At 36.3% G+C, this 12169-nt stretch overlaps 1 protein-coding gene across 2 annotated transcripts in view; it reads right to left on the bottom strand.

Annotated features, from left to right (window-relative positions):
• LOC110059335 (uncharacterized) overlaps positions 1-12169 on the bottom strand; it is a 103473-nt gene that overhangs the window by 81890 nt on the left and 9414 nt on the right. The window contains exons 1-6 of one of the 2 annotated variants that reach the window (XM_089278564.1): positions 10502-10660; positions 5004-5069; positions 3288-3359; positions 2934-2999; positions 1851-1922; positions 750-818 (exon numbers count right to left, since the gene is read on the bottom strand). In XM_089278564.1, coding sequence (XP_089134690.1) covers positions 750-818; positions 1851-1922; positions 2934-2999; positions 3288-3359; positions 5004-5069; positions 10502-10578 — 422 coding nt within the window. In that variant the 5' untranslated portion in view covers positions 10579-10660. Of the gene's footprint in view, positions 1-749; positions 819-1850; positions 1923-2933; positions 3000-3287; positions 3360-5003; positions 5070-10501; positions 10661-12169 lie in introns of those variants that run through there. The other variant, XM_089278563.1, reaches the window with a different exon arrangement.

The following is a 12169-nucleotide window of genomic DNA, read 5'->3' as shown; positions in this document are numbered from 1 at the left end:
CCCTCTGGAATACATTTGCATGTAAGTTTGGGGTCCCACAGTTTTATGAGTTTGCAATGGATTCTTTTAAAACTTTGTAGATTTTCTAAATTCCGCGTGATAAATAATTCAAACTATGGAGGTGGTTTTTTTGTTTCTTTGAAAAATGCGAAAAATTGTTGCTATTTCGCGACATTATTAAAAAGGTCCATTTATGTGACATTTTGAATACACGCTAAGCATCTTAAACAGAAATCTTCAGGTTTCAAAAATCAGATTTGTACTTAATGCTAGCCCAAATTTTACTATTTTCAGCTTGAGTGCCATGCATGTGTACTCCAGGACATGCCCAGTATGGGGTAAAATTGTATGTTCTGTTGATCAAATTGATTAAACATAGTTGTTTAAAAGTGCTCCAAACCGCAAATATGGGGCATATTTTCAAAGTTGACTTAACCCATGGGACGACTTGCCCTGCTTTCATCCATCAATTTGCCAATGAAATGTTTCACTTTCAGACAGTACTGCTGAATTCAGTTACGTTCAATTCATTTTTCAATGGATGAAAGTAATGTTATGTTAAATGACTTCACTGTATTCTGAAATAGCATGACAGCTGGAGCCAGATTCACGAACCCCTCCTAGGTAAGGATGTACCTTTGTAAGTATTTGATTGTTTAAATACAAAAGTTGGTAAAGATGCATTGGTCTTACTAAAGGAGAGCTGCATGAATCTAGCCTTGAGTTCATCTTGAATTATTCATACTTACATGTATTCTAGGTTGGGTAAATCAAACCATTCATTTGGAATCCAGTCAATCTCATTCTCAATCAGAATACTGCAGATAATAAAATTATTTTTTATATAAACACCAGCGAAATACCAGCAAAGCTTTCGCGCGTAAACGTGATATCTTCTCACGTGAAAATAAAATGTTATTTCACACGTGAAAATAACATGTTATTTTCAAAGTGAAAAGATCGCCATTGCTATGGTTACATAATCCCTCAAAAAGTACTTAGATGTGTTGCTGTATTATCGAAACATCATCGGTTCTTCCTTGGAAATCTTCGATTATCTTCGGAAATCTTCGGTAATCTTTAGTAATCTTCCGAAATTTTTGGAAAATCTTCGGAAATCTTCGGAAAGTGCTCGAAAATCTCCGGAAAATCGTCAAAAAAATCGTCATTAGTATGTTTCTATAATAATTTATGGCTGCTTGTAGATATGGAAATTCTCTTCTCGTATTCAACTTTATATCTCATGGGTGAGCGCAGCTCACTCATGAGATATCAAGTTGGACACTCCAAGAAAAATACCATATCTACGCGCACCCTTTTATTATCCTCTATTTAACTTTAAGTTTATTTTCAGCTGTTTCATGGTACTGAGTTGGCACACATGTAAGGTGCAATGTAATTCAGTACTGTCTTTAAGTTAATTTGAGTGGCTGTAGTATTTTGGAGTCCTGTGACTTAGGACCATTGTCTAAGTGGTTTCATTTGAAGGGATCGTTTCACGGTTTGGTGCATGTGCAAGCTGCATCTATTAACAACACATTTATGTACTAAATAAGTAGGATAATTCGCTGTTCATTCAATAGCATACTTTTTAAAGATGAATTACTGATAAACTAGCAGTTAATTTTTCAGCTAATTTCTAGGAAGGTCAAATACATGTACATACATGTATGTGGAACCCAAGAAAACTTACAGCTTCTGAAATTTACTTCAAAATTCTTTTTAACCAGCCCTCAGATACCTAATACTTTAGTATCAATTCAAGGAAATTGATATAATTATGAAAATTAATTAAGTCAGCAGTATACTTAACAACAAAGGAATCAACAATTAAAAGAAATTTGACTCACATTCTAACCAAAGCCTTCGGCAAGTTGGTGAAGTTGTGGAGAAACAGTTGGATTTTATTTGCATACAAGTCACTGAATGGGAGATACATAATAGGTCCATGTGTAAACATAGCTTTACTAAGTATACATGTAACAAAAATTTGGCCGTGCTTTAAACATGAAATAGCAAAATGACAAAATTGCACTCATTTTAGGATACAGGGGGTCTATAACGATTAACCTTAGCCTTACAATTATTGAAAGCTAACTACTGTGAACTCAGTGATATTTAGGCTAACCTGAGTGCTATAATAGGCTCACCCTGGTGCCATTTCATCATTTCGCCATTTCGTGTTAAATATCTCCCCAGATTTTTCCTTCTATGGTTGACAAATTTGCATTTTCTAAACGGATCAGTAACTGACAATTTTTCCGTTCAGTTTATTTTAATTTACTAACTAGCATATTAAACTGGAAGAATTCCATCCATACTCCCAAATCATATTACTACTTTACTAAGACAGCTTAACTGTTCCATAAGTATTAATTAATTGCCTCAGTATCCCAAATTTTGGAACACAGACAGCTAGGCAGACCATTCATTAATTAGTCTCAACAACTTTCGTCTTCTGACACCTTGTACTTGCACAAGAAAACAGTTTATTGTTAAGCTGAATTTACTTCCCTTCATTGGTTGGCAGACAATATAAGTTGAAAGGTTTGAATTCACGAACGCACCCTGAAATGTACTGGTGATACCCTCCAACTTTGGTTCACGCACGATTGACATAATTATTGGCAGAGTTTCAAAAGAGCTACAGACTACATTGCTGAACTATTGGGAAATACAAATTTAAACTAATTTTCCCCTATATTCTTGGAAACCTAAAAAGCTTTTCTTTCTGATCTTTTTTGCAAAAAGGGAATCACAAAATTTCCTTAACATTGATTACAAACTAGAACATTTGCATTTTTGGGCAAAATAAGGAATACTGATGCTTCAAGGGAAATAAAAATAAAAAAGGGGGTGGTGATAAGGCTGGGTCACCATGTACACTTACACGAGAATAATACTAGACATAACAAAACGATGAAGTTACTTACAGCTCTTTAAGTGCAACATTCTTTGAAATATCTGGAAAGTCAGTCAGTGCATTTTTGGCCAAATTTCTGTGGAGCGAATATTAAAATTTATACGTGGGAGTGACACAATGCATAGTTCTCATCCACAGACACGTTTGTCAATCCTGTTTAGACTAGATATTTGAACTTTTTGGTGGAGTTTTCTCAAGAGGACACAGCTACATATACAGAAGATGCTTTGATTAACTGCAACAAACACTTTGCCTTGCTTTATTATCATAATTATTAATAATCATTTTACTCTTAGTATGCCCTACATTTTAAACTTGCATTGAGTATAATATGGAACTTGCACTTACAAGTAATAATACTTACAATGTCTTTAAACTTGTCAAGTTGTGAAAAGCTAAGGCATCGATATAAACCAAGCCAGAGTTGAAAATTGTTCTACAAAATAGTGAAGACAATGTTAGTACCACATTTTTGCCTTGTATTGTAGCTATGCCACAGCTATTTACATTATATACAAAGTCCATGCCGCCACCACACTCTAGAAGTCATCTAGCAGCCATTCAGATTTTTTTAAGGCCCTTTTAAAATATGTTGTACATACAAATGTACTTTTCTTACTGTAGACTTTCCAATAATATTATTTTCCCGCATTTTCAATACTTCCCTCAGGCTGTTGGTTTAATTGTTATTGGCATGGACATTTCTCACTAGCTAGTAGGGTTACATGTATATGTAACTCAGTCCAAGCTTATAGAAAAGAAATGCAGAGTTGCTACTGTACACATATATGAAATGGATACGATTTCCTATTAACAGAGGGTTATCTTTTTCTGTCAAAAGTGGTATACACAAGACAAAAGAGTAGTAGTTTGGACCCTGGGAGAGAACCCAGCTTCTCGTTGAATAAAGCTGTCTAGACTAGTATGTCACCTGCCCCCGGGGAGGACTCCCACATAAGAAGGACAAGGGTGCGCGTCAGAAATTTTAAAAAGAACCCCTAAGAAGTGCCAAGATCCTGTTTTGTGGGTGTGGCTTGAAATGTTTTTTCACACCCAAGAGGTACCAATTCTAAAACAACACATTAATTATCTCCGGTCATTTCTTTTTGGCTCAATACCCTGAAAGGTAGCGCAAAAGCACCAGCTGTTGACCTGTCGAGGGTGAACACCCTAAGAGGTAACAAAACCGCGTTTTTAAACCCGAAAAGGTACGACAAGCACCCCTGTCCTTTTTCTATGGGAGTCTGCCCCAGGCACCTGCTTCCCCTCACCCTCCACTAGGGCTATCCTTTTCCAGGCACATTGTGTTCCACAAGCATTTGTGATAGGTTTTCTTTGGTTTCCAGTTACACATTTTACACCTGGACGGGAGGAGGCACTCTCAGAGAGCAGTTGCATATGTCTCACACAAGAATACTCTCCTGCAATGCTTCAACTGCAGCATGTTTAGAGACCCTCACAAATGTGTACAACTTTCATTTTCATAGCAATTAATACTGTGCAGTGATATATATCTTGTTTTATATCTTTTTAAATCCAAATCTACAAGTCATTTGCGTTGTTCAACTCCTTTCTTCGAGAGTTATTTTCTCAACTAGTATATTCCATGCACACGTGAATTTTGCATTTTGCATGTTCTGGCTGTTTAAGCCAAAGAGAAACAAAAGAGCTTCCCATTTCGCTTTCACAAACAAAAATATATACACTTTGTCTGGTATATACTAAAACAGTTATTCACCTCTGTGTCAGTGACAGTCAATCAATCAATCAATGATTTAATTTGTCAGTGTCAAAACGTGGGGTGAGGTTGCCCTCCATATCAAAGGCTCAAGGACGACATGCTTGACAATTAACAATTTAATTAATAATTTAACGGAACTAATCAGTGTAAGTGGTGGATACTTACCTAGCCTGCGAACAGGCTCCCAGTTGGAGGAGCAAGCGCAGCAAAAATTCGGCGCAAAGCTTGCTCGACGCCTCGCGCCAAATTTTTGCTGTGCTTGCTCCTCCAACTGGGAGCTTGTTCGCAGGCTAATATTTACCTCCACTTCAGATCACGATTGTTAATTATTTTACTTACATGTATTCAGTTGTGACTGCAAGGTCCTCAGTGCTCAACTTCTCTACTGCTAAGTTCCTAATGTTTCTGGAAAACACATTCGACATATTAACAAAGATGTCAATGTACACAGGTATCGTATAGCATTTTGCCAAGTGTCGTAAATTTATAATTGACATTTTAAAACTACTGTTGTGAGGACCACTTTCCCCTGGTTTTGCATAATTTTGCCAAAAGCTTAGTACATTGTATCTAAACATAAAAATTATGAATAACAAACATGACTGCAACCTTCTCTGACCAACAAGTCTCATCAAAGCAAGCTCTTCGCTCTTGTCCAAGAGCTTTTAGCTTGGCTGATCAAGAATATTTTTAGGTATAGCAACACGAGTATGGCAAGCCGTTTGTAGCAAAATTTAATCCTTGCAATATATGTTTAATCCTTTAAATAACGGTTTTATTTAAAGATAGAAAAAGGCATTCAATCCAATGGTAAATAAAATTTTTGGTTCAATTCAATCTTTTAATTTTCACGATTCAATCCAATACCTGGAATATTGATTCAATCCAATACGTAAAATATTGATTCAATCCAATACCTGAAATATTGATTCAATCCAATACCTGGAATATTGATTCAATCCAATACGTAAAATATTGATTCAATCCAATACCTGGAATATTGATTCAATCCAATACCTCGAATATTGGTGTAATCCAATACCTGAAATATTGATTCAATCCAATACCTAAAATATTGATTCAATCCAATACCTGAAATATTGATTCAATCCAATACCTGGAATATTGATTCAATCCAATACGTAAGATATTGATTCAATCCAATACCTGGAATATTGATTCAATCCAATACGTAAAATATTGATTCAATCCAATACCTGGAATATTGATTCAATCCAATACCTCGAATATTGGTGTAATCCAATACCTAAAATATTGATTCAATCCAATACCTAAAATATTGATTCAATCCAATACCTGGAATATTGATTCAATCCAATACGTAAAATATTGATTCAATCCAATACCTGGAATATTGATTCAATCCAATACCTCGAATATTGGTGCAATCCAATACCTGAAATATTGATTCAATCCAATACCTCAAATATTGATTCAATCCAATACCTCAAATATTGATGCAATCTTCCTGGGCCGAGCGCGGCCAACAGGAACGAGAGTAACTAAGCACTAGAGAGCACTGAAAACATGGCGGGCGAAGGAGAACTAGATTTAGAAGTTGAGTTTCCTAAGTTTCTTGCAGACATCTTGGATAAAACGGAAATAATTTTTGAGAATTTTGACTCAGAAGTTGCAGAAGCGCACGCCGAAGTTCTTGATCAAACCATTAGTCTGCTTAGGTAAATGAGACGTTGCTACAACCGAGACACAAGGGACACGGAAAATTTAGATTCTATTACTGCCGCTTTTGTAGATGTAAGTTAACCAATTTTTATGAGACAAACATATTTGTTTATTAAAAGCTGTGTGTGCTAGCTTTTTGTGGCAAATAACATAAACTGTGGCAAATTTTGCTACCACATTGGTCTTTGGTATTGTGCATATTTCTGCTGTCCAATCATTACTGGCACACTAAACTTTGAACTGTAAACAAAATTTTTGCTGTGCCGTGTGCACAGTCAAACATGTTTCTCACAAAAACTGCTTGTGTAAACCTGGCTTTAAGTTATTTTTGAAATAAGAACCTTTACATTTTACAAGACAGCAATCATTGAACATTGGGATGTGTTTTAAGTTTTTCAATGTTGTTGTCTCATGTTTTGCATTATTTAACCCACATGTGGTACTTCTTTCCTAAAAACGATGTTTTTCTAGATATTCTATTACAAACATGGCACCAATTTGTTGTGAATATTATCGGGTACCCAGGGCTCAAGGCTAACACTACTGCCAACTAGCCACACATTTCAGTTTTGAATAGTAGATTTTGCACTTTCACTAGCCATTGTGACAATCATGATGGAATGGAGTACTGGTCTACTGGATGAAGACAAAATTGAGAATTATCCTGACAAAGTAAAACTGAAGAGAATAGAAACTAATGAAAACAGGGAAACTATGAGTGAATTTCATGGAAATAATTGCCTTAATAAGCATATGATAAATATTTAACTATTAAAGGGAGATAAAAGAAAATGGCAACACTGATAAAAGTACATCAGAGATTGAACATAAGCATATTGAAGAAAAACAGGATTCGTGTTTGTGGGAGTGAAATTTTCTTAGTGATTATTATTAACATTTTAGATGCAACAAGAAATGTTCAAGATTGACCACTCTTATAAAAAAGTCAGTGAAGCTGTGTATGAAAAAGGCTGGCTGGTGCAAGGTTAGTTTTGGCTAGTGACATGAGTCCTGTTAGTAGCCATTACGCCAGTGCACCAAGAGGTTAGTCTTGTCTCCTGGGTACTTTTGAAAATAAGATAACAAATTAACCTTGCCACATTTTAACATCTGTTTTGATAAGCACCTGAAAAATCTACAAGGCAGAGTAGTGCACATGGCAGTTATCAAATGCCCTGATTTCTCTTCAGTTTAGTTGTGTTGCTAGAAGTTAGGCATTCTGTAATTCAAGCAGTTTCTGAGTTTTGTATATCAATGAAAAGGAAGATGAGAAAATAATTTACTTGATACAGGGTGAGGTTTTCTGTTGTGAATTGAGTTGCCAAAATACTTTAAGGGCCATAATCTCCTTTACCCAGCCCACACACATGTAGTATTATACAATTGTCAGTTGCCCAAGTTTAACTGTCACTAGTTCTAGAGCCTCTTGGAAGATGTCTACTCCCATTTGACTTGATTATCTTAAGGGATCTACCCTTTCCAATACAAATGACTGCAATGAATCATGTTGTCCCAGGTCAATTTCTTCAACTATAACATTGTTATCACTGTCCAATGGAGTTGGACCATCAGGATCATCACCATAGTATTCAAAATCATATGACTTTCCATTTGAAAGGGGGTTTTCAGGCTGCATCATATGATTAAGCCACATTTGGTATGGCAACCAGTTTTTTTTCTGTTCTTACATTTTGGTGGTTGAAAGCTTCAGTGAACTGGCAAAGAGCAAGGTTTATCCTTGGTTGAAAAACTAAGTGTAAGGTGGAAAGATGCACTGGATTATCAGTGTCCAGGATGCCTGACAATTCCATACTACAAAAAGTGTAAAAGTACAAGTGGGAAGCACAACGGAAACATCCCTCCACAATCTTTCAATTCGTTGGTTGTGTTGATGGCCCTGCAGTGAAGCTGCCCCTCTTCTCTCTTCTAACCTGCTCCATTGTATCGCACACACCAACGTTTTCAGCACCATGATCTACTCGTACTCTCGAAGGCCAAAATTCTCCGTCTCTCTTAACGGCATCCAGAAAGAATTCAAGAACTGTTTCTGCTTTATTGCTGGCACTACATTTCAAAAACATTATTCTCCGTGAAAATCCGTCTATACAGCCGAATTAATATTTTCCATCGGATCAGAGAGTGATGTCCATCCAGATGCCAAAGCGAATTTACGCACCCCATCTCAAGACAGTATTTTGGGGATCTAATTTTGCTAACCTTTCTCTTATTCTTCTCCGTTGAACCCGTAACCCAATGGACTTAAAGAAACCTGCAATGAAATTATATCCATACTCTTGAATGATTTCGGTTCCTTATCAGGTAAGTTGTTGAAACCCCTCATATCTTCTCAGCCATACTCTGTCAATCTTCTGTGAATTGTCCATCTCCAAACTCCAATCATCTTTGTTATCGTTGTCCAGATGAATCCTAGTCCTCAAAGTTCCTCGAGCACCTCAACAGGAATTTTAAGAAATGGTCTTCCATGATTCCAACTTCTGAGTCAAAGTTCTCAAAAATTATTTCCGTTTTATCCAAGATGTCTGCAAGAAACTTAGGAAACTCAACTTCTAACTCTAGTTCTCCTTCGCCCGCCATGTTTTCAGTGCTCTCTAGTGCTTAGTTACTCTCGTTCCTGTTGGCCGCGCTCGGCCCAGGAAGATTGCATCAATATTTGAGGTATTGGATTGAATCAATATTTGAGGTATTGGATTGAATCAATATTTCAGGTATTGGATTGCACCAATATTCGAGGTATTGGATTGAATCAATATTCCAGGTATTGGATTGAATCAATATTTTAGGTATTGGATTGAATCAATATTCCAGGTATTGGATTGAATCGTGAAAATTAAAAGATTGAATTGAACCAAAAATTTTATTTACCATTGGATTGAATGCCTTTTTCTATCTTTAGATAAAACCGTTATTTAAAGGATTAAACATATATTGCAAGGATTTAATTTTGCTACAAACGGCTTGCCATACACGAGGAAAAAGATCAGTTTTTTTCCTTCTGTTGATGTGTTAATGTTGTTATCTTGCTAACATGTCACATTTATGTGAACATGTTCATTCTGCAATCATAAAGACATAACTTCCTTCTCATGACTTTATGTTTACGCGATTACATTTACATTTATTGAGTCAGCAGAAACTACCGCTATATACAGTTATCATGTTAACTTTAACATCGGAATAATAAAATAATGCTAATTTAAATATCACATGTAATAGAAAAATACACACACATATGGTATCAATATATCTACTTAATATACAGAATAAATAAACAATAGCCTCCATTTGGTGCGAAAATATGTTAGGATAATTGTCCGCGGACATTACCTGTTCCGAGAAGCAAACAGTTTTCCGAGAGCGTAGCTCGAGGAAAACCGTGAGCTTATTCTTCTTCTGTTATTATTCTTCAAATCTTTTTCGCAACGCGCACAGTTTTGAAAATTGGGGAATATTCTCGGATATTCTCCAGTTTTAGCTGGGAAATATTCGGTCATGTGACTTGTTTAGACCAATCGCGCGCGAGCAAAAATATTTGATGGATTATAAGTAATGGTAATTGGACCAAACGGAGTACAATTCAGGGAGTTAAATCGTGTGAGTAATTTCAAAATCGGACGAGCGTGAAATGCGGGGCCGAATTTGAATTTTCTTCAAGTTTTAAAACTCGTAGGAAAAATTGAGAATGAAGCCATTGAAGCAAGCGTAATCGAAATGCAAATGGCGTATGTATCCAATTAACAAATTCCAATTACAAAAAGTTCAAATTGGATACCTGTAAGGACATCCACGTGATTGCGTGACAAATAGGCGCAGGGAAAACCAAATAATGATCGAGAAATTTGTTATGGATACAATTATAATAAACATACGAAAATAAATAAGTAATCATCATCATCATATCTATAACAAAATTCTTGATCGTGATTGGTTCTCCTTTCACCTATTTGTCATGTAATGGGCACACGATGATGTGGGTGTCTAATTACAGGTATCCGATTTCAACAAGTCGCAATTGGATACCAGTAATTAGATACTTCACCATTCGCACGCCAATTATGCGCGCTTTAATCGCTTTCTTCTTAATATGTCTTACAGTTATGGAAGGCACTACTCACTTTTTCGCACAAAAGAAGTTCTCAAAGGCCGTCGATAAAACCAGGAACACAGAACATCCCAGAACATTCCAGAACATCAAAAAAAAATTATTATAATAGTTATGAAAAAAAAAAAAAAATTAAATAAAGGAATAACTAATAACAGATAAAAAAGTAAAAAATAAATAAATAAATAAATAAATAAATAAAGGACAAACAAATAAAAATAAACAGGCCATGGTAGCAGCTCGGAATATGAAAAGAAATTTTGACTGGTGGGGTGTCGGGTATGTGGGAGGGGGTAAAGAACAATTCATTAAACTGACCGCAATGAGTAGAGGCTCCATTTCTTTCCCACCACTTGCGTCACATGAATTACAGCAACCTGTTAACGCAAGGGTGGGGATTTTGACATTTTTTGACAAAAAATGCCAAAATCCCTACCCCGGGACAACCTGGTTGGTAAAAAATATCTCTCCACGCTGGGGCAAAGAAAACTCATGAATATATAATGCATGGAGAAAATCATTGACACAAAAATATACGAAGCCAAAGCTATTTCCTATTAATATGCATAAGTATAGACTGACAGAATGCATGGCCTGTATGGAAGGATGCAAAAATAGATTCACTTAATCTCTTATTTTGACTTCTAGCTGACATGATTTCCATCGGTTTCTGGACAAAGACGTCACCAACTCCCAGTAACTTCTGGATATTTACAAGATGGCAGATGGCCCATTGAGACACTCTTGGTCCTTCAAGATGGCGACCATGTCATATTCCCTATCCTGGGACATCGTGAACAATTGAAATCCCTACCCAGGATTGGGGACAGACCTCGTAATCAAATTCACAGTGGGTAGCCTACACCACACCCCCCTCAGGCTTGACGTTGATAAGTAAGAGTTCGAACGCCACCATCTTGGTTTTCTATAAAGAATATTTTAGGAAGAGCACAGCAGGCCCCTACCCCGGGGACAGGTAGTCTCCCCAAATTTCGCTTGCCATGAAAAAACAGCAACAACAAAACAATATGGTGGCAATCGACCTCTTCAACCACACGGAAATATAAGGGACCGTCACGTGATTAAACTGATGGCGAACACCTGGCAGGAATGGATTATTAGTGGGGATAGCTTTTACATTCCCTCCAGAGCCTTCACTCATTACAGTCATTTGCACTTTTCTTTTTTTTTTTGTTTGCATATTTGGAGCTAAAATAGTACCATTATATTACTTATTTCTCTTTTTGGGTTATTCCTTTATTTAATTTAATATATTTTTTTCATAAGTATTGTAATTTTTTTGATGTTCCAGGATGTTCCGGAACGGTCTTGGATATTCCGGATATTTCTGTTTTGACTCGTCCGATTTTGGAATGTTTGCCTGATTTCTCCTTGAATTTTATTCCACTCGGTCCACTTACTAATAATTTATAATGGTAATTGAACTGAGTGAAGTGCAATTTGGTCTGAAATCATACGCGTGATTTCAAAATCGAACGAGTGCGCAGCGCGAGTTCGATTTGAAATCACAAGTATGATTTCGGACCAAAATTGCACGAAATGAAGTTCAATTGTCTCTTTATGAGATCTATTTTGAAATCACACAATTTTATCGCCTTAAATTTGAGATTTTTGTGTATTTGCTCCAGTTGCCGGTTTGTTGAAAATAGCGGAACCGGAA

This window comes from Orbicella faveolata, unplaced genomic scaffold, assembly GCF_042242905.1.
Source record: "Orbicella faveolata isolate gen_17 unplaced genomic scaffold, um_ofav_v1 contig_46, whole genome shotgun sequence".
In the NCBI taxonomy this organism is placed as follows: Eukaryota; Metazoa; Cnidaria; class Anthozoa; order Scleractinia; family Merulinidae; genus Orbicella; species Orbicella faveolata.
Note: the sequence above shows the minus strand (reverse complement) of the source record. Positions and strands in the feature narration are given on the sequence as shown.